Genomic DNA, 21733 nt, shown 5'->3' with positions numbered 1-21733 from the left:
TTGACAGGAGCCTGAGTCACTCTTATTCACCAGTGCTTAGACACAACTGTGTAAAATGCTACCATTGGTGTGAGGAAAGGGAGAATTCTGATTTGGCAGCATTTTGCTCACAAGTACACACGGTATAAAGCAGTGGAGAACTGGGTTCCTTAAGCTGCCTTTACTGCATGTATCCTGCCAATAAATCTTTTGCCAAATCTGAATCATTAATTGTTCCTCATTTCAAAGGGACTCTATTCCCACACAATGTTCAGAGGGCTTGAGTCCAACATTGCTATGTTTCAAATATAAGTCGAAGTGGGCTGCACTCTGCAATATGGATACCAATACAAACCACCTGGCCTTAGGTGATGCAACAAAGGAGAACAATAGGCAGAAATTAATATTGACAGGAGCCTGAGTCACTCTTATTCACCAGTGCTTAGACACAAACTTTGGTTGAGTAAATTCTCTACATGTACAATAATGTTTTTAAAGCCCCGTAGGAGGCATTCAAAAAACCTTTGGGTAAATAACCTAACCATCCACTACATGGGGAGGATGTCACAGGAGGCTCTCAAACAGAACTGTGAATACACTACTAGCATTCAAAGCAGCCAACAGGAATCACACTCTGCTTCAGGATTCCAAGATCCAGGCCTGCTGCAGCATGTGCCCTGTGGAATGGTGTAGTGACTACTCAAGCCAAGTACACGTGTGTGTTTCACCCCCAGTGACATTTTGTGATTAAAGTAACAAGCACACGTTTGGGCCTGATTGTGGGTCTTGATTTCTTTTCTCAGGTCGCTACAAGCCAAAAGCAGGGAAGGGTTCCTCACTTTTGAGTTAACACTAATCATGAAGCAGCTATTCCAATCATTACATATTTGTGGCTTACATAGTGCTGTTCATCTAGAGATCCCAAAGTACTGTACAAAGGTTAGTAAAGTATTATTACCCCCATTTTAGAGATGGAGAAACCATGGCCCAGAGAGGTGCACTGACCTGCCAAAGGTCACCCAGCAGGCAAGTGAAAGAGCCAGGAATAGAACCCAGCTGTCTACGTCCCAGAGCAGAGCTCTACCCGCACGAGCACACTGCCTCCCTTGCAGAGCTGCATGGTGTTTGCAACAGAGTGAGAACGTCCTGTTGCCTTTGGAGCAGTTTGTGGAGCATAATCCCAAAGGGCGGTGTGGTTTTAGTCATGAAACACTGCACTCACAACTGCTCTCAGAACGAAGGCAGCTGAGCCAACACACCAAGCTCAATAGACACTTTAGCCTCCCATCAAAGATATAACTACAGTCTTCCAGCTAAAGGCAGCAGCAAACAATCTGACCAGCATGTTAAAGGCTCCCAACACATTTACCTCCTGATGCAAAACCAAAGGATGCCAAGATTTCAATAGAATTGCTCTGAGGTAAATGGTCTGGATTAGCATCACTACGTGGGGGGCTAGAGCAGGGCCTGTATAACAATAATGACACAGACACATGGAACTGGAACAGTTATTCATTTACAGCCCCATAAATTAGTAAGACCATAAAATAGGCCCTCAAGGAAAGAGATGCTGACTAGAACTGAACGGGAAACTTCTTTGCCATGCAAACCATGTTAATTACAACAACAGGTAGATTTAATAAACCTGTTCCTGGCTCCACATTTTCACCTATAAAACATACATGTTTCCAGGGCTGGGGAATGCTGTAAATATCTGCCAGCCATCGAATTGTTCACCTCTCCAGTGGCATGGAAAGCACACTACTGGGTTTATTACACCCAATCCCCCTTTGAAATTTTTCTAAAAAGCTCAGGTGGAGGAATCGCTCCTCTTGGAGACTGAATCTAGTTACAGGAATGAAGCACATGTTTCAACACAGATGGCGGTGCTATGGGGATAAAAGAAGGGTAAATTTTCTTCTCCAAACAATCCTAATAGGGAGCTCCTTTATTCCTGGCTGTACTGTTTCAATTCACAGTTCTGGCAGCTGAGACAGCTCTTCCTCTTAAAGCCTGGCAAAAAGTCAGGCAGCAAAGCGGTCTGTTCCAAGTGACTGCCAGTTGGGCGTGCTGGAAGCGTGTCGTTGTGCTGAATGTTCGAATGAGAAGGTGAGGCAAGGGAGTTTGGAGAGACTATAACTTGAGCTCCCTGTCAGGTTTCATGGTGAAGGGTTCCAGCCTCTCGCTTTCAGGCAGCATGCTGTTTAGCTTCTCCATGAGAGGGACCGTCTGGTCAATGCCCATCTGTATGCGGCGGAGGATCGCAGACATCTCGTTGACCTTTTGGATCTGCTCTGCATACTTGGCGTACCTTTTCTGGCGCTCCTGCATGAAGCTATAGAGAGTTTCCACTGAAAGATCCATCTGTTTAAAAACAAAACAGAGAGGGCCACGTTAGGCTAGAGTTTCCAAATGCCTTTCAGTGGGGCATGTGACTCTTACCAGTGATCAAGTGTATTTGTCAATCTGCCAGATCTCTCTCAGTAGCTATAAAAACAAGCTTCTCTAGCAGCTCTCTCTTGCCCATCTATAAAATCAGATATAATATGTACCTACCTATCGTGGAAGTGGTACAGATGAGTTAGTGCTGGAATAGCACTTTGCATTTGTATTGGTTATTTCATCTTCAAAGTAATTCACAATGTATCACCTGTTCCCAGCTTTCTAATCTACAATTTTAAAACCTATTAAGTGTTCCAGCTGTTAGTCATTTATAATGAATGCATGACAGGATAATTCCTTTTTTTTTTTTTTTTTTTTTTTAAAAAAGGATTTTGAATATTGACAGATCTCGTGTATACATCTCTCTCATTCACAGCAGTTGGGAGTATTTACATTCCAAACCCTCAGGAACCATCTAAGACCCCAAAATACCCAACCCTGCAATGGCTCAGGCATATGATCACACACTTGCATGCACTTCAGTTTGCTGACTATTCAGACTTGGGTATTTCCAAGCACTTGAGCACAGATCTTGTCTCTGGCATGCAACACTGGTAAGTGGGAGTCCTCAATCATCAACTGAAGTATGATAAATATACAGAATTGTGAAAGTACTACATTCAGTCTCCACAGAAAACTTCGTCCTCAGTCACAAATGAAAATGCTAGGTTGTGGCTACCAGCTGAAGAGGAGAAAGCGGGCATGATGGCTTAACTTTAGACCACAGGCCTTCTGCTCTCATTGTCACTAGCTGAAGTTACCATTGTGCCACATAAATTGGTAACACCACTGCAGTGAGTTTCAGGAATCCTGTCACACTACTGTAATATGGGGAGGAAGAAAAGCATTTTTGATCGTGGAACTCTTTTCTTGTTTCCTCAACCAGCACTGCTTTCTGTTGTTCTGCTGGTGTGAACAAACTTTGCCAAGATTGCTCATTTTAACTAATAGTGTTAGACTGAGGGTGTTGACCCCAGTAACTGGCTCAACAGTGATGTACAAACTAACCGGCTTTGCTGATCACATCTGCACTGTACATTTTCCCACATAGCGCTCACTAAACAATTGAGGTCTTGTCCCAGCATGCATTAGGGAAGGATACTCTGGAAGCAGACTCTTTAGCTGCTCCAAAGTCCTGCTTGTGAATGGTGGGGGGGGGGGGGGGGGAATGTCTCCAAGACAATAGAGAGGAGGAGTCAGCCAAGGTTTTGTTAAATGACTATTGAATCCAGTTGATGCAGTCTACATCAGCAATGTCTGGCAAGAGTTCAGGAAGAAAAACAGCAGGGAAGGAATTAAGGCAAAAGTAGTCAGGAAAAAATATTTTGCTAAGGAACTGAAGTTACAAGTAGTATTAAAATAATGTGTGTCTGTTTAATTGCCATGCAGATTTAGGAGTATTTTTTCTATCACCTCCACCAGTGCTGGATACAGTATCAATTAACCTTTAATTCTTTCTGGCCTGCTTTCTGTCACTCTCAGGCTGAAATCCTTACTTTCCTCTCTGTTCTTTCCTGTGGATTCCTCCCTCTACCCATTCACACATGGGACAAAATAAAAGCCAGCAGAGCAGGAAACTCCAAATAGTGTGGAAACAATTTAAGCCTGCTTAGGGGTTTCCATTAAAACTCCAGATTAATACTTTGATGCTAGCTCTGCAAATTGTAGTGTGTAAAAGCAGATCACCACCAGGTCGGCTTGGGATGGAAGTAAATTCAATCCAGTGTTTAAAAATGAGCCACCTAATGAGAGAGTGCTGTGGTATGGTAGCCAGTTGGAATCCTTTCAAAAGTCAGCATGCCTCATTAAACACAGCAACACGGGGTCTGAAGCAGAAATTGCCCCTGGTTTTAAAGTTACGTTCTTCACATGGCCTCAAAACCCCAAGCAATAGGCAAAGCTTATCTTTACTAAAGGTTTGAACATAGTAAACAATCAAATAATCAGAATTATTAGCTTCTATATAGAGCCCTTATTAAGAGATCTCTGGGCATTTTGTGAATGTGATAAGTATCATTATCGCCATTTAGGGAAGTGGAGGCACAGAAAGTTTACACTTGACCTGCAAAGAAAAAATAATAATGGGCTTGTGCTACTTTGGATGTACACACAAAGGCTAAAAAAAGAGCCTGTCCCTCATGCCCCAAAAGAAGTGGGTGGGTTCACTTGGTGGTTGTTTTTTTCCACATTAGTAATTCAGGTTTTGTCTACTCTGGAAGACTATGGCAATTGCACAGCTAGTGATCTCACAAGAGGATGAAATTTGTGCAACTGATTGAGGGGAAATGATCAAACTGTTTAAAAAATAATGTTTTGTGTTAACATCTGTTTATAATGCCAATGCCTATCTGTGTATATGGGCCTGTCATTGTTACAGGGCAAGCTGCATCTCTGAAGTCAATGGGTGTCTTTTCTTCACCTTAATGGGCTTTCATGTCTTAAGCAACATGCCCAAGAACAAATAAGAAGTCTGCATCAGAGTCCAGAACTAAACACAGGCCACGTCTAGACTACGCGCCGTATCGGCACGTTAAAATCGATTGCTCGGGGATCGATATATTGCGTCTAATCTAGACAGGATATATCGATCCCTGAGCGCGCTTATATCGATTCTGGAACTTCACCAACCCCAACGGAGTTCCGGAATCGACATGGCGAGCCGCGGACATCGATCCCGCGCGGTGAGGATGGGTGAGTAAATCGATTTTAGATATTCGACTTCAGCTACGTTATTCACATAGCTGAAATTGCGTATCTAAAATCGATTTTACCCCATAGTGTAGACCAGCCCACAGACTTCCCAACTGCCAGACCAGAGTGCGAACAACACACCAGTCCTTCTTAACTGGGACTAAGGGAAAAGGAAGTGTTTATCAGTTAGGGTGCAAAATATACATCCTCCAAGGCTTCCTCCCTTCCCTCCTCCTGTCCAAAAGAATTCCTCCTGCTAAATCTAGGCTTCCCTGATTTTGCATTTCTAAAGTAAAACAGGTTTTTTCCCCTGCTCCCGCATAAAAAAGTAAGTCTTAACAGTATAACATAATAAAAACAGGTACAAGCCCAATGTTTTTTAAATACATTCTTTTACAAGTCAATGGCAGAGTCAGCAATAGAATCTGGGTCTGCGGGTTTCTAGTCCAGTGCTCTGGTCACTGGGCCAGTAATGTAGAGATAACAGTTCATGCACCTAAGAAGTAAACAGGCAGTGGGTTTACATTCATGAAAACTGGATCTCAGCCAACTGTGGCTGAAATGCTGCAGAGGACTTTGGAGGTGAGAAACGTCTTTAGACAGGAGATTAACTTTGTTAAGTTTAGGCTCTAGAGAACGTGTTTTGATTTTGTTTTATTCTTACTTTCTATCATTTGAATCTTGAATCTTTGATAACATGTATTCTGATTTTCACTCTAAATATATCTAAGTGCTGTGATATTAAGCAAGGTGCTGATCCTGACCTGAATCATTCAATCTGGTGTGTATTGCTCCTTTGGGGCCAGCAGACCTGGTATTACTATGAGCATTCAGTGGAGATCGGACTGAACACACTATAGGGGAATGTTTCAAAAGGGACTCGGGGGCTGGGGTGCCCCTATTGTTAACCTGCAAGGCAAAGTAAGGGCTGGTAAGGGCTTGCAGAGTTCAAAGGAGAGTGCTTGGGTGGCTAATGGGCTGGTGCTGGAAACTGACACCCAGTTAAGCACAAGACTCCCTCATGATGAGGCAAGGGCGTAACAATGTGGCGTTCAGTCCCGGGTACCCCGAGAGCTATCACAATGGTGTATTCAGCAGACTGATACACAGTTTGTTGGTTAACTAAAGATCACAATCCCAACACTTGCAAACTAGATTCTAAGAGGTTCACAAGAGAGAAGATTGGCAATAGACAAAGAAAAATTTGCTGTTTTCTGTTCATTTCAGGTAAGGGAAAGAGAATAATAGAAAATATAAAACGAGCAAGCAGGATGGATGGCCAAAGGATCAGGGTGATCCAACAAAGGGGCCTGAGAGCAAAGGGGAAAAAACAGCCTGGCATATCCCTCAGTGAAATTGCTATGAAGTTGGAGCTCACCAGGATGAAGCTGATAGCAGAAAAGGAACAAGAGCACCAGAGGTGAGCAGCTGCAGAGAGAGCCAAAGAGCAAGAGTCAGAGAGATTAGCCCAAGAAGCTGTACATGAGCAAAAACATGGAGAGTGAACACGTACACAGGATGCTGGAGATGCAGATACAGAAGCCAGTAAGCAGTCCTCTCCAAAGATCACACAGCTGGGACAAACTGTGACCTAATTACAAGGAAACTTGCTGCACTGAGGAATATTTGGCCACCTTGGAAAGGATCTGCAGTGTGCAGAACATCGCTGAGGACCAGAGAATGACTGTTGTGTTCTCCAAGCTGATGGGGAAAGCATTACAAGTGTTTAATGATATGGATGCAAGTGAAGCTATATGAAATGTGATGTTTTTAAACTGTTTCCATTAAAAGGGTTTCGAATTACACCAGAGGCTTATCGCCTCATATTGAGGAACCTTAAAATGATTGATAAATTAAGTCGAGGAGAATATGTGCATAAAATGGTGGATTATTTGAAAAAACAGATTAAAAGTAAAGGGGCAAACGCCCGTGACAAATTGGTGGATTTAATAGCTCAAGAGCAGTTCTCTGAGGTTTGGACTGAAGAAGTGTGAACTGCTGTGTGGGAGAAAACTCCTGTATCAGTAGAAGCAACTGCAGAAACAGCTGACTTAAACGTACGAGCAAGGCAATGCAGGGAGCGCAGGCCCCAAGGAGAAGGACCAAGATTTGGAATAAAAGTGGGTCCCCGATTTGTCTGTAGGAATAAGGAAGGGGAAAGTGAAGTCCACCCGATCCCAGTACCACTCTCCTCCTAGGACCCCAGCCCAAGAAGATGGTCCCAGAAAGTGTTACTCATGTGCTTCCCCTGATCACATGAAAAGGGATTGTCCTATGAATGGTAGTTCCAAACACTCAACGATCTGTTCAAGTTAATATATCTACCCTGGAGTCAGAAATTTCAGTGGCGGCAGAGGGAACTCTGGTTAACTCTGTCAGGTCTGACTTCTCAGAGGTGGACAAAGATTTCATTAAAATGGCCAAAGTAAATGGCAAAGTCTGTCAAGGCTAACAAAACAGTGGTGCTCAGATCTCCCTAATCAGGAGAGATGCAATTCAGGAAAGCAACATGTTTTCTGGGGGAGAAGTGAATCTGCTATCGTTAAGTCAGATTAAAATGACAGTGCCTTTAGCATGCATTCTATTGGAATGGGAAGGTTTAAGGGGTAACTTAAAAGTGGGAGTTCTTGAGAATTTACCAGCTGATGTGCTGATTGGTAATGATATGCTCTTACTGCCCAAAGCTGTTACTATTATGACCCATAGTAAAAAGGAATACGTCTCTGAGTTCCCAGAATTTAACACTGAGGAAGGAAAGGTGGATTCTCTCTCTTTATCAGCAGATGATAGTTTTGTGTCTCAAAGTGTAACCTTTTGCAGGAGGAGGGGGAGTCTTTCACCTTACCTGTGCCAGACCTCCTTGCAAGCAAAAGCCAAACAATTTTTGATGTTGAACAGGAAGCAGGCCTGGTCTACACTGCGGGGAAGAGGGGGAAATAGATCTAAGTTATGCAATTTCAGCTACGTGAATAACATAGCTGAAGTCGACGTACTTAGATCGACTTATCGTGGTGTCTTCACTATGGTGAGTCGACTGCTGCTGCTCCCCCGTCGACTCTGCCTGCACCTCTCATGGTGGTGGAGTATGGGAGTCAACGGGAGAGCACTTGGGGGGGGAGGGGTCGATTTATCGCCAGCAGTGCAGACTTACCCGCAGACTCTCCCTAGAAAGCATAAAAGGAATCATATTCATGAAGCCCCAAATCAAGAAAACAGGGCAAGTTTTTTTATACAAGATGGAAGGATGTACAGAAAAGCACCCTTGAGGAAAAATAAAAGGTCCTGCACTCACCTGCGGCGGGAAGTGGAGTGCCACGGCTGAGAGCTGGCAGAATGGAGCTGGCTGGGGCTGGGCTGCTCCACTTCCTGCTGCAGGTGAGTGCAGGGAGCTTGGGGAAAGGACACCCCCGTACTCACCTGCGGCGGGAAGCGGAGCGATGTGGCCCCAGCCCGCTCCACTCTGCCACCTCCCAGCCGTGGCACTCTGCTTCCCGCCACAGGTGAGTGCGGGGAGGTTGGGGAAAGGACGCCCGGCTGTTCCACTTCCATTGGTGCTGGTGAGTGTGGGGGGATCCCTTCTCCCAAGCCCCCTTCCCCGAGCAACAGAGCTGAGGCCGGGGCGGGAAGCAGAGCGGGGTGCTCCTGGCCCGCCACTAATCCCCCGGGCCACTCTGGAACCGTGGGGCCCCAAAAAGTGCCCTCCCACAGCTACTGCCCCCTAGATCTGGTAGGGAACCCCTGACTGTGACAGGCTGGATCACAGAAACCCCCCTGGGAGCTGCCACCTGATGTGCCAAGACTACCTCTGCTCCTGCTTTCCCTACCAGTTCAGGACTCCAGCACCCTGTCTTGCTGAGCCAGACACTCCTGTCTGCTCCAACAGGGTCTGAATTACTTGCCTCAAAGCTGCAGGTTTACCTGAAAACAGCTCACAGAAGTGTGCTTGTCTTTAGCACTCAGATGCCCAACTCCCAATGGGAGAATAAAATGTATGCAGGGTAAACTCATAAATTGTTCGCCCTCTATAACACTGATAGAGAGATATGCACAGTTGTTTGCTCCCCCAGGTATTAATACATACTCTGAGTTAATTAATAAATAAAAAGTGATACTATTAGATACAGAAAGTAGAATGTAAGTGGTTCCAAGTAGTAACAGACAGAACAAAGTAAGTCACCAAGCAAAATAAAATAAAACACGCAAATCTATGTCTAATCAAACTAAATACAGATAATCTCACCCTTAGAGATGCTTCAGTAAGCTTTTTCCTCAGACTGGATACCTTCCAGACCTGGGCACAATTCTTTCCCCTGGTACAGCTCTTGTTCCAGCTTAGGTGGTAGCTAGGGGATTCTTCATGATGGCTCCTCCTTTGTTCTCTTCCACCCCTTTATATATCTTTTGCATAAGGCGGGAATCCTTTGTCTCTCTCTGGGTTTCCACTCCCCCTCACTGGAAAAGCACCTAGTTAAAGATGTAAAAGCAGCAGAGAATCCTGTGGCACCTTATAGACTAACAGACGTTTTGGAGCGTGAGCTTTCGTGGGTGAATACCCACTTCGTCAGAAGTGGGTATTCACCCACGAAAGCTCACGCTCCAAAACGTCTGTTAGTCTATAAGGTGCCACAGGATTCTCTGCTGCTTTTACAGATCCAGACTAACACGGCTACCCCTCTGATAGTTAAAGATGGATTCCAGTTCATGTGAAGACCCCAAGCCTTCATTCCTCCCAGCCTGACTCACAGGAAGGCTTGCTTGCAAATAGAGCCCCGGTCAATTGTCCTGGTTGATGGGAGCCATCAAGATTCCAAACCACCATTAATGGCCAGCACTTTGCATAATTACAATAGGCCCTCAGAATTATATTTCATATTCTATCCCAGATACAAGAGTGGTACATTTATACCAATAGGACGATCACACGCAGTAGATTATAAGCTTTGTAATGATACTTTACTAGAGATCTTTTGCATGAAGCATATTCCAGTTACATTATATTCACTTATTACCATATTTTTATAAACTCATATAGACTGCACAACATCCACACTGACTGCCCCCGAGACCCTCTGCCCCAGCCTGACCCAGCACCCTTTACACACTGCTCAGAGCAGCGTGTCACAGCTTTACTGCGTTGTATGCGAACCTGCGTTATATCGGGCCGTGTTATACCAGGGTAAAGGTGTATGTGGTAATCAAGCAGTAATGGTCCTAGCTATTTACCAGAAAATTTAGGATCCTGATAGGCCATTCTCTCTTTTGGTATGGCTACATTGAACCACAGGTATCAATGCCAAACTACTACACCTGACATTGCTCTAAGACTATTATGTGGCAATTGTACATATTAAAGGGAGAGAGTATATAGTGGAAGATGCCTTGTCCAGGCAAGAGAGTTATGGTCAGACAACTATGGATCAGCCAGTGGCTAACCCCACTACATCAACATAAGGGGGGAGGTGTGACTCAAGAATCCCTTAATGCCAACTGGTAAGAGGACTACAGGAACATCTTGACATTGGTATGTCCACTCTGGTTCACCAAAATATGTCAAGTGAGGTCTTAAATGAAAGCCAGGGTCACATTGGTCATTAATATCATTGTGAAATGTATTTAAGGAATTATGTGTTTGTACTGAGAACATGTCCTTAGATTTTGTATCAAGACATGAGTCACCAGCAGAGGTGAAGAAATGGGTTTTCTGCCAGATAAGAGATGTTTATTCACCTTTCCCTGTCATATGTAAATTAAGCACTGTAAGCCAGCATTGTTATCAAAGAGATGTGAAATCAACAGGCAACAGCATACAGGAACAAGAAGTCATGTGGGCTCACATTGTCTCAGAGTACACACAAGGAACTTTGAGGACATAACTAGAAAGCAAAGCAAACACTGCAGCTAGAAAATAAACACAATGCCCGTTTACATTAATGAAAATGGGATCCCAGCCAACCTTGGCTGAAATGCTGCAGAGGACTTTGGGGATGAGAGAAACTTCTTTAGACAGGAGGTAAGCCTGTTAGTTAAGTTTAGGCTCTAGAAAGTGTGTCGTGATTTTGTTTTATGTAACCACTTGTTTCCAATATTCTTGTTCTCTATCATTTGAATCTGTGAGAATAAATGTATTCTGGTTTTCACTATAAATATATATAAATGCTGTGATATTAAGCAAGGTGTTGATCCTGAGATGAATCATACAAGCTTGTGCCTACATGTGCCTTTGGGGGATGGCAGACCTGGTATTTCTGGGAGTGTTCAGTGGAGAAGGGGCTGAACACTATAGGGGAATGCTTTAAAGGGCCTCTGCAACTGAGGAGCATCTATTGTTAACTTGCAAGGGCAAATAAGGACTGGCAGCGCCCAGAGGGAAGTGCATGAGTGGCCAACAGGCTGACACCCTCCTGATGGAGGCAATGGTTACAAGATGACTCTCAGCCCTGGATAGCCTGACAACCACCACATAATTCATGGCATTTTGGGACATTTTGCACACACTGAATAGTTGCATTTCATCCCACAATTATTTCTGACCCATGCCGCTGACCAGAATGAGGATGTTAACTTAGTCAATGGAGGATTCAGATCAGCACTGGATGCTACCTTCTCCTTTTCAAGACACAGTGCAAAAATTAGTATAGTAAAAATGAATGATTCCTAGTCCTGAGTCAGTGGGATTTTATAGCACTTTTACAGTGAATACACCTTGAGCAATGGGAGGTTGAGGTCACAGCTTCTAAATTTTATCTCAATTTTGTCCTCACTTATGCCACTCACATTTTTTCATAGTTTCAAGATTTAATATGGGAAGAGAAAATATAATGAAAGTTTCATGACTCTTGAGCAAATTTTCAAAGCAGCGTTTGCCACGTTGACAGTGGTAGAAAAATATATTCTACAAAAAAATGCTGTGTCATTTCCAACCCCTCTTGAAATTTCCCTGGTGGCACAAAGATTTTTTTCTTTTCAGTAATAACCTTGCAGATCCCAATGACATGGCCCAAATTTTTGGTTTTTGCAGGTTTCTCTTGTCCCCGTTGCCTTCTCTGCAGGCTTTCAACCTGTATCTCTGCTGTGGCTCAGAGAACACTGCAATTAGAAGCACATCTATTCTGCAAAACTCACTTATTAAAACAATGCCCTTTAACATAAACGGCCTCCACTGTGCACTGTCAGGTGCCTGGCTATGACTGAATGAGTTTCTTCTTGCAGCTGCACATAAATCACATCTGAAAATGACAGATAGGAACATGACTGCACGGAATATTAGTCATGATGAGCTGGTGTGGAAATTCTTTTAAATAAACACACTCCAAGCTGAAGATAGACCTTCTCTCTGTCAGAAGCTAGAGAAAACATGTTTGGCAAATTACATTTCTGATAATGTTATGCAAGGTTAACACAACATCATGATGATTTCTGATGATGGAATATCTCCTTTCTCCCTATTTTATATGCTTGAAAATGAAAAATATACAGGGTGAGTAACCTAGTCAGTGCATAACACAACACACAAGAGATCCAGGAAGCCTGAACCCTGCTGTGCAAAAGCAATTGTGGATAGTTTTTTTTTCTGGAGTGTTACCAGGCCAACATTTGCAAAATAGATTATTTCAGGTTTTGTTTACCACTTCCAAGACCAAAACCCACCTTAATCCCCTCCTTTTCCATTTATATAACCTATCTGCCCTGCAAACAATGCCAAGGACTCATTCAATCCATGCTCTGTAGAGATGTAATCTGAGCTAGGGGGAAAAGCAGCATTAATTCTAATTGGATGTAAAACTCCTACTAGGATTTGAAAAAGTACACTGGAACCTGCACTACACACAAAGGGGCAAATTCCATGCCCCAAAAGCTCCAGTTATTTCAGTGGCATTTCTCTACGTTCATCTACATGATCCTTCATCATTATAATGTCTGAGCTGCAGTGTGTCTTAGCTAAGGTTTAGCCAGGACTACAGAGTCTGTTAGCCAAGGTCGTTCATATTTTTGGATGCAGGTTGTGCATATATTTTACTTAAAGCAACACCAGAGCGGTTTTTTAAATTAACTTCTGTAATTTTTAATGTGAACTTTTTCCTCTAGGTTGCCATGTACAGGGTGCATTTCTGGGCCTTCCACAAATCCTGACTATAACAACCTATCTTTTTCTCATGACCTCTATCCAGCACTTCCATATTTCTAACCAACTGGCATCCCCTTATCAAAACAGACTCAAGGTAAGATGTGACAGATCTCTCACATCACTGAATGCTGCTATGAAGCCTCCTGAAAACAAAATTATGTGTTGTACTGCTTAAATACATCTAATGTTAGAGAGTCCTGTTCTTAGTGTTGTGTCGTGTCACTAAAAACACACCCAAGTTCTTGAAGGCCTCACAGAAATGTGTGTTGTGGACAACCACTGTCCACTGTCATTGCACATGTGCTAGCTCTATTCTTCTTCTTGTCTTTTATTATGGTGATTAAGAGTGAAGTTGTAAGTTAAGAACAACAGGAAGGCCAAACATTTACTTAGTGTCCCTTTATCTGGATCTGTTGAGTGATGGATTAGCACTGTATTAAGGGAAGTTTAACCCAATGCTGACTCAAACACATTTATAACGTCAAAATTGTAAGAATGGACCAAAATAAATTTCACAGTAACTGCACTTAGCTCAGATCTAGACTGGAACACCACAAAAGATCACTTGGTATTAATTACTTCATTCCCTATTTCCCCACCTCTCCTCCCCAGGTATTTACAGTCCTTTCGGGGTCTTCCATTTTTCTTCCTACCATCTATAAAACCCCACATTCAAATAAAAAAGGCGAAGCATTTAAACCTAGTAAAATTCAGGGCTTTCTTATGTATCATAAGATTAATCTATGCAACTCATGCTACAGGGACATTACTATACTAGATGCCTTAGTAACAATCTACACAGGGTAGAACTGGCTGTCAGTGCAAGTGCCAGACAGTTTACAGGATAATAACCGACCTCAAAGTTATTAGTTTGATTGTTATCATGAGATTTGTGAAATCTGAATCATCACTAGGTCCTGACTTCCTAGTCTGAGCTGCAGATTGTCCCTTTTTAGATTTTAAACCTCTTCAGGAAGTATTAAATTACACTATGTTAACAGTTATGGGTGATTACTTACTGTAGGAAAGAACAAGCTTTTCTGTCTTCAGCAAAATTACAGGAGTTAACAAAACTTGCTACCACGAACAGTTCAAACAGTATGTTCTTACCCAATTCTATGAGGTATTTACCTGCTGCTATTTTTTGCCACAAGATTACTACATTTGGTACACAAAAACATCATAAAATTAGTCCTTTGACTTAAGCAATTTATCAGGCAATTGTCTCCCTGACACTGGATTTTGTTCAATCGATTCAGATTTCAGAAAAAAGATATTGCAATTCTTAATACTGCAGATTTTTCCAAATTCGCAGGAAAACCCCCTAGCTGACCTCAAATAATAAACCATTCAGTCAGTACTTTTACAAAATATTCGGCACAGACTTAAAAAGGGGTATCTGTGAGACAAATCTTTTCCAGATGCATTAATATGGGCTACCCCTAAAATCCATTCAAACCAAAGCTCGTCATGGAATGTGACTGCTCACTTGTTAAATGAGATATCACACGAGACTACATGACACTGGGGCCCTGGGATCTGCACGGAAAAATTAAAGTAGTAGTATTTTTGATCTATAAAAGGCCTAAATACCTTGGGACTCACCTATCTGAGAGAATCACGTTAAAGTGTAATACAGAATCTGGTCCAAGAGGTGCATGTAGCTGAACCTCTCAGTAATAGCAACCATGATGTAATTATATTATATTAATTATATTTAATTAATGTAATTGTATTTAACATCCTTGTAAGGGGGAAATATTAGTTAATGTAACGATGATTTTTAAAAAACACTCCAGAGGTGATCCTGGCAATTACAGGCCAGTAAGCCTAACTTCAGTACCAGGCAAATTGGTCAAAACTATAGTAAAGAACAGAATGAGAAACATAAATGAATACAGTATGTTGGGGAAGAGTCAACATGGCATTTGTAAATGGAAATCATGCCTCGCCAATCTATTAGAATTCTTTCAGGGTGTCAGCAAGCATGTGGACAAGGGTGATCCAGTAGATATAGAGTACTTGGACTTTCAGAAAGCCTTTGACAAGGTCCCACACCAACAGGTCTTAAGCAAAGTAAGCAGTCATAGGACAAGAGGGAAGGTCTTCTCATGGATCAGTAACTAGTAAAAAGATAGGAGACAAAAGGTAAGCATAAATGGTCCGTTCTTACAAGGGAAAGTGGTAAATAGTGGGGTCTCCCAATGATCTGTACTGGGATCTGTGCTGTTCAACATATTTGTAAATGATCTCAAAAAGGGAGTAAACAGCGAGGTGCTAAATAAAGTCTCTAGATAATGCTAAATTACTCAAGATAGTTAAGTGCAAAGCAGACGGTGAAGTTACAAACGGATCTCACAAAACTGGATCATTGGGCAACAAAATGGCAGATAAACTTCCATGTTGATAAATGCAAAGTAATGCACATTGGGAAACAATCCCAGCTATACACACAAAATGATGAGGTCTAAATTAGCTGTTAACAATCAAGAAAACATCTGCTTAATGTGCAGCGGCAGTCAAAAAAACTAACAGAATGTTAGGAACCATTAGGAAAGGGCTAGATAAGATGACAAAAAATATTATAATGCCACTATATAAATTACTCCTGGAAGGATTCTGCATAACTGCGTACCTACAGAAAATGCCCCCCCAAATACTCCCTGTGTTTTCCTGCAGAAAATGGCAGGGAAACAAAGGGAAGCCGTGCGAGGGAGAGGAGGGCGGTAGGCAACCATGAGCGCAGTTTGGGGGGGGGAGGGATTGCCCTCCTCCAAACAGGTGAGGCATGGGGGAGGAGGGGCGGCACACAGGGTTTACATGCCACTTCTCCCCGCATTCTGCAAGTGCAGAGCTGCCCAGCTGAAGGAAGCTGTGTCTGGGCTCCGCTGACTCTGCAGCTGAACTCCTGGGTCCTAGTGCCAGTTTTTCTCCCCTTCTGTGTGCTGGGAGCCTTCCTGTTCTCTATTCTGTGCAACAGTGAGTGCCCACAGTGGTGCTGGGTAAAGTGGGGTGGGGAAATGACAGAAGAGAAGGTGACGTGAAGAGGCAGTGGGGAAGGAAGAGGGAGTAGAATAGGGCAGGGGGAGGGGGATGAGGAGGGGAAGGGGATGGAGAAGAAAAGGGGAGCGGGGAATCGCGGAGGGAAGCAGGAGCCCGGCATGCTGCATCCCCTCTGCAGCAGCTGGGGCTCCCCTGTTAAGCAGCCCATTGAACCCCGACCTGGACCCCTCTGACAAGCCCCTCACACCCAGAGCCCCACCCCACTGATCCCCAACCAGCTGCACTTGGATCCCTATCCCATCAAGCCCCACAATCCCAGCAGCCAGACCCCCCACACCCTCCCGGCAAGCCCCATCTCCTCATGCTCAGCTCTCCCTTCCTGAGCCCCAACCACCTTCACCTGGATCCCCTGCAGAGTCCCACTGTCCCTTCACCCAGAACCCTCCAACAAGTCTCTGTGCATCCAGTTCTCCCACTGAGCTGCCCACACCCAAATTGCCCCACACAGAAACCTCTCACCCCACACCTGGATCCCCCTCACACTAAGCCCCTCCACACTTGGATCCTCCTGGGCTGAGCCTGCCTACCCCACACCTTGTGCACCTGGAGCAGAGGAGCAGGGCCCGGGGTGTTTCTGGGGCAGGCTCAGCCCTTGCACTGTGTCAGGGTCAGGTGCAGCCTCACTATCAAGTCCCTATACTGGTGGAAGTGGGGGCTTCAGAGTTATCTCCCACCTCAATGCAGCCAGTGGCCTGTGCTCCCCACTGCCATGCTGGAGACACATTTATTTATTGACAAATACAATTTGCAGAATTTTAAAATATTGTGCACATAATTTAATTTTTTGGTGCAGAACTCCCTCAGGAATAAATTAAATCCGTGGTTCAGCTACCCCTTAAATACTGCATAGAGTTCTGGTTGCTCCATCTCAGAAAAGATATATTAGGCTTGGAAAAGGTAAAGAAAAGGACAACAAAAATGATTAGGAGTATGGAACTCCTTCCATATGAGGAGAAAATTAAAAGACTTGGACTTTTCAGTATAGAAAGAGACAACTAAAAGGGATATTTTAGAGACCCCTTCTTTGCATGGTATCATAATCCTGTTTGTGGCCACAGAATAGCTTGTTGTGGGAATAGATTAGGAGCCCCAGCTTTTCACGAGGCCTTCCTGAAGTCAAAAGAAGTTTGTGCCATAGTGGAAGTGCAGCCTCATAGGAAAAAATTGCTGGAGTACTTAAGCCTTGGAGTGGAGGGAGGATGGACATAAAATCTTAAAAGGCTAATCTTCTGGAAATGAAGGTGGGTGAGCTTTTTGTTCATTTGTTTTCCCCAAGAGGACTTTACCTCAGAATGGAAAAAGGAGGGGCTGGACAAAGTGACTAATTCAGAGGTTCCATCACTCAAACTTGATACCCAGTAATCTGAATAACTTGTTTCTCATTCTCCTCCTACCTCTTAGTTTGTAGGAAACATGTTAACTCTGTTCTCAAAAGGGGTAAGGAGCAGAGATGGAGGGCTTGTTCACTCGAGCTATGTGACATTCTTGCACTCCCCTCTTGTCTGTTCCCGACTTGCAGTACATCTAACCCTTTCTAAGAGTGGCAAAGCTTAGCATCTCCATTTGAAAAGTTATAGCAGACTTTCCTAGGCCTTACGGAAAGGAAAAGGAACATCTGTTGGCTCCAGAGGGGTGAGATTCTGAATAATAATTGAACCTGCAGCCTGCAAACTTAATGATGTTCATTTTGACAGGGTATTTTACATAAACACCTTTTCACTTTAAAACGCAAACGATGATCTTCATGAGAAACATCTCAGTAATGGTCTTGGTTCTCTTTTAAAAATCAAAGCTTCAAAGATTCTTGTACAGATAGAAGAACAACTTGCAAAAAAATCTGCTTGGTTGAAATAATAAATATTTAGCACTTGGACAGTGTTTGTCTTGAAACGAATCCTCACAGAATCCCTTTGAAATATTATTTACTCCATTTTAAAGATCAGGAAACTGAGCCCTCATGGTCTGATTTTCTAAGGTGTGGTGAATCAACTTTAATACCCACTAGGGTTGCAACTCTGAAAATCAGACCATTAGTAACTCCCAGAAGGCTAGAGGGAGAGGGGGAGAGAGAGAGAGAGAGCGCGAGCCAGTAACAGAGTTGGAAATATCTCCAGACTAACTCTCTGCTATAGACAGGAATGTAAAAGAAGGCAATTAAGCTCTTTTTTCCTAGTGTGTGTATATAGGCACTAAAAAGGTGTGTTTTTATCACTGAATAGCTAATAACTGGAAAATCCTAGTGTAGACAGGACAAGTTGTCATTTTGCCTCAGTTTAGCAGGTCAAGGTAAAATACAGATTTCAGCCTGAAGTATCCCAAAAACCTCTGTACACAAGAGTAACTTCACCTACCATAGACATGCAGCTCTCTCTGGGGAGGAATGGAGGGTCACCTAGACTTATTAAATAAAGATTAACTATAACTTGTCCTGTGTACACTAAGATTTTACAATTTGCTAACTAACTATTCTGTCTTAAAAATATACTTTTCCCCCTAGTGTAGACATTACAAAGAAACCTACTTTATTCCCATATTCTCAGTACTCAAGCTTCTGCAAACCAGCTTCCAGTCTGTTTGAACAGCTTGGCCACAGAAATCAACTGTGTAATAATTAATCGGACAAGCTGCCAGCTTTCATCCTACACAATATTGCACTCCACTAAAGGGCAGATATACCACCCAGACAAACCTACACAAGTCATTTTGATGGAAAACTGACAGGTGATATCAAGTGCCACCACACAGAAGTAAAGTTCCACAGACTGACACACAAAAATCTAAGTTGTTCTTTCTGTAGTTTTTCAGACAGAAAAAAAAAAGAAAGATGTGTTAATTGCACAGTTTGGCAGTCACGTAACAAGCAATGGTGAATGCAAGCAATATTGTGACAGATGGTGATTCAGATGTCAATAATTCATGTGTGACACTGACTGAAAAATAATTTTAACAGGGAATTAATTTAAAGGAGTCAGGGCTCAAATTTCTAGATTAGGAAAGAACTGTCCTGGTTTTAAAACGTGATAGCTAACAGGCTTTTAAACAGGGCACTGAACTTAGTATAGTCAAGGCAAATTGAGTTTAAAAACCATGTTAAGATGTTTGTATTCAAGGACTGTTTGTTGTGCAAAGTATTGTTTAAAAATCACATTGCTTAAATCATCTTAGGTCATTTTTTAAATGTTAGCTATTTCCCTAGGCCTTGTCTACAAACAGAAGCTACACGGCTTGAAGTTGTATTGGTTTAGTCAGTTTAAGAGGTTCAAGCAAATTAAGCCAGGTTTAAACCAAAGTAAAAGCATCCAAACAAACTTATATTGGTTTACAAAACAGTTTTCAGTTAAACTGGTACAACTTCAAGCCCGGATGGCTTGTATACACACAACAGTTGTGCCACTTCACTATACTGCTTTAACTAAACCAGTACAACCCTCCATAGTGCGGATGCAGTTACACCAGTATAAAGGTGGCTTTACAGGAATACACTCTACCAGTATAAGCCTTGGTCTACATTACAAACTTTGGTCAACCTAAGTCAACCTGTGTAAACCTAGTTATGAATGTGCCTGCACCAAAATTTGTCTCCTGCCAACACATGCATCCAATTACAGCGATACAATAAAGCCACCTCCTTGATGCAGAGCCACAAATCTACCTCCTTAGGTCAGAGCCATGCAAGTGAAAACACCGCATTAGTTGTGTCAACCCTAAGAGTCCTCCAGCAGCTGTCCCACAATGCCCCTGACCTCATGATAATGGCTGCTCCAGTAACAATTTTGAACTCCATTGCCCTGGGGACACAGAGACCAGACGCCCACCTATCTGTTTTTGAAATACCTTTTCCCGATTGCCTACCTTGGTAAGCACTCCTACCAGCTCACTTCGGTTGTGTGCATCTAACTGTGCCAGCTCCAAACAAAGAGAAGACGCTACTAGACAAGTTCCTGCCTGGAGCAGGAAAGTAATCTTCGATCTCCATAACCTATGGGGAGAAGAGGTGGTGCAAGCACAACTATGGAACAGCTGTCATAAACAGATAGCTATGGGTTAATGTCTCTTTCACCTGGAAAGGGTTAACAAACAACACCTGAACAGAGGACCAATCAGGAAACAAGATACTTTCAAATCTCAAGGGAGGGAAGCCTTTGTTTGTGGTTTTGGGGATTGGCTTTGTTCTCTCTGGGTCCTGGACAGGACTAGAGGTGAAACCAGGTTTCTGCAATCTCCCTGCTACAGTCTCTTATCTATTCAGAATAGTGAGTAAGTAAAAAGGCGGTTATAGTCTTTTTTTTTGTTTTTTTCTTTATGTGCAAATGTGTAGTTTGCTGGAAATATTTTAAATTGTATTTTTCCTGGATAAGGCTGTTCATCCATTGGTTATAAGCTAAAAGACCCTGTAATATTTCATCTTGATTACAGAGACAATTTTTATGTTTTTTCTTTCTTTTTATTAAAAGTTTGCTTTTTAAGACCTGTTTGATTTTTTCCCTAGTTAAGGCTCAAGGGGATTGAGTCTGTACTCACCAGGGAATTGGTGGGGGAGAAGGGTCTTCCAGGGTAACCTAGGGAGGGAAATGGTTTATTCCCCTTTGTTGTGAGACTCAAGGAATCTGAGTCTTGGGGTCCCCAAGGAAGGTTTTTGGGAGACAGAGTGTACCAGACACTGTAATTTCTGGTTGGTGGCAGCACTACAGGATATAAGCTGGTAATTAAGCTTAGAGGATTCATGCTAGTATCTCATTTTCTGGACGCTAAGGTTCAGATTTGGGGAAGAATACTATGACAACAGCCACAAAAATACTGACATCTAATAGTGTGTCTGTCTCTTTTAATCAGTAGCCTCTGGTATGGTGACCTTGAGAGATCCTTCTTCCATGACTTCCAAAAATCTGACCCTTATCAGGAAAAGAAAGAAGCAGACTGAGGGAGGATATGTTTGGTGAGCTCCTCTAGGCCTCTAAGGCCTCAGTTCATGAGCACAAGGAGTAGAGTGGCCATGTGACTTGACCATGGAGGAGGCTTGAGAATTAAGGGTTCGGTTGTTCCACGAGAGGGGAAAAAGGACCAAGAGGCACATCAGGAAATATACCAGGCAATAAACTAACACATTGCAGAGCACTTCTGATATACATGTCCAAAGACCCCTGAATCAGTAGCCTTTCCAATCTTTGGAGAATTGCACGGGCAATTCTCCCAACACCACTCAACATAATACATGGGAGCATGGTGTACATCTCTACCTCTACCACTCCACACTGGGAGAAACAAGGAGAACTATACACCAACCTGTGAAAACACAGGCTCAGACACATCTGTGATGTTACACCTCATATTCTTTATGGAAATATGCTTATGATATGGATATGGCATAACTGAGGTATATTTTATGCAAGATGGGTCTTGTAAGATATTATTGGAAAGGTTATGATTTACTGA

At 43.0% G+C, this 21733-nt stretch overlaps 1 protein-coding gene across 1 annotated transcript in view; it reads right to left on the bottom strand.

Moving 5' to 3' along the window:
* Positions 1-1473: 1473 nt before the first annotated feature.
* BORCS5 (BLOC-1 related complex subunit 5) overlaps positions 1474-21733 on the bottom strand; it is a 121040-nt gene continuing 100780 nt past the window's right edge. The window contains exon 4 of the mRNA XM_032803024.2: positions 1474-2343. Within this exon, the coding sequence (XP_032658915.1) occupies positions 2113-2343 (231 nt within the window). The 3' untranslated portion in view covers positions 1474-2112. The remainder of the gene's footprint in view (positions 2344-21733) is intronic.

Source organism: Chelonoidis abingdonii, chromosome 1 (genome assembly GCF_003597395.2).
Source record: "Chelonoidis abingdonii isolate Lonesome George chromosome 1, CheloAbing_2.0, whole genome shotgun sequence".
NCBI lineage: Eukaryota > Metazoa > Chordata > Testudines > Testudinidae > Chelonoidis > Chelonoidis abingdonii.
The sequence above is the reverse complement of the archived record's forward strand: the minus strand, read 5'-3'. Positions and strand labels throughout refer to the sequence as shown.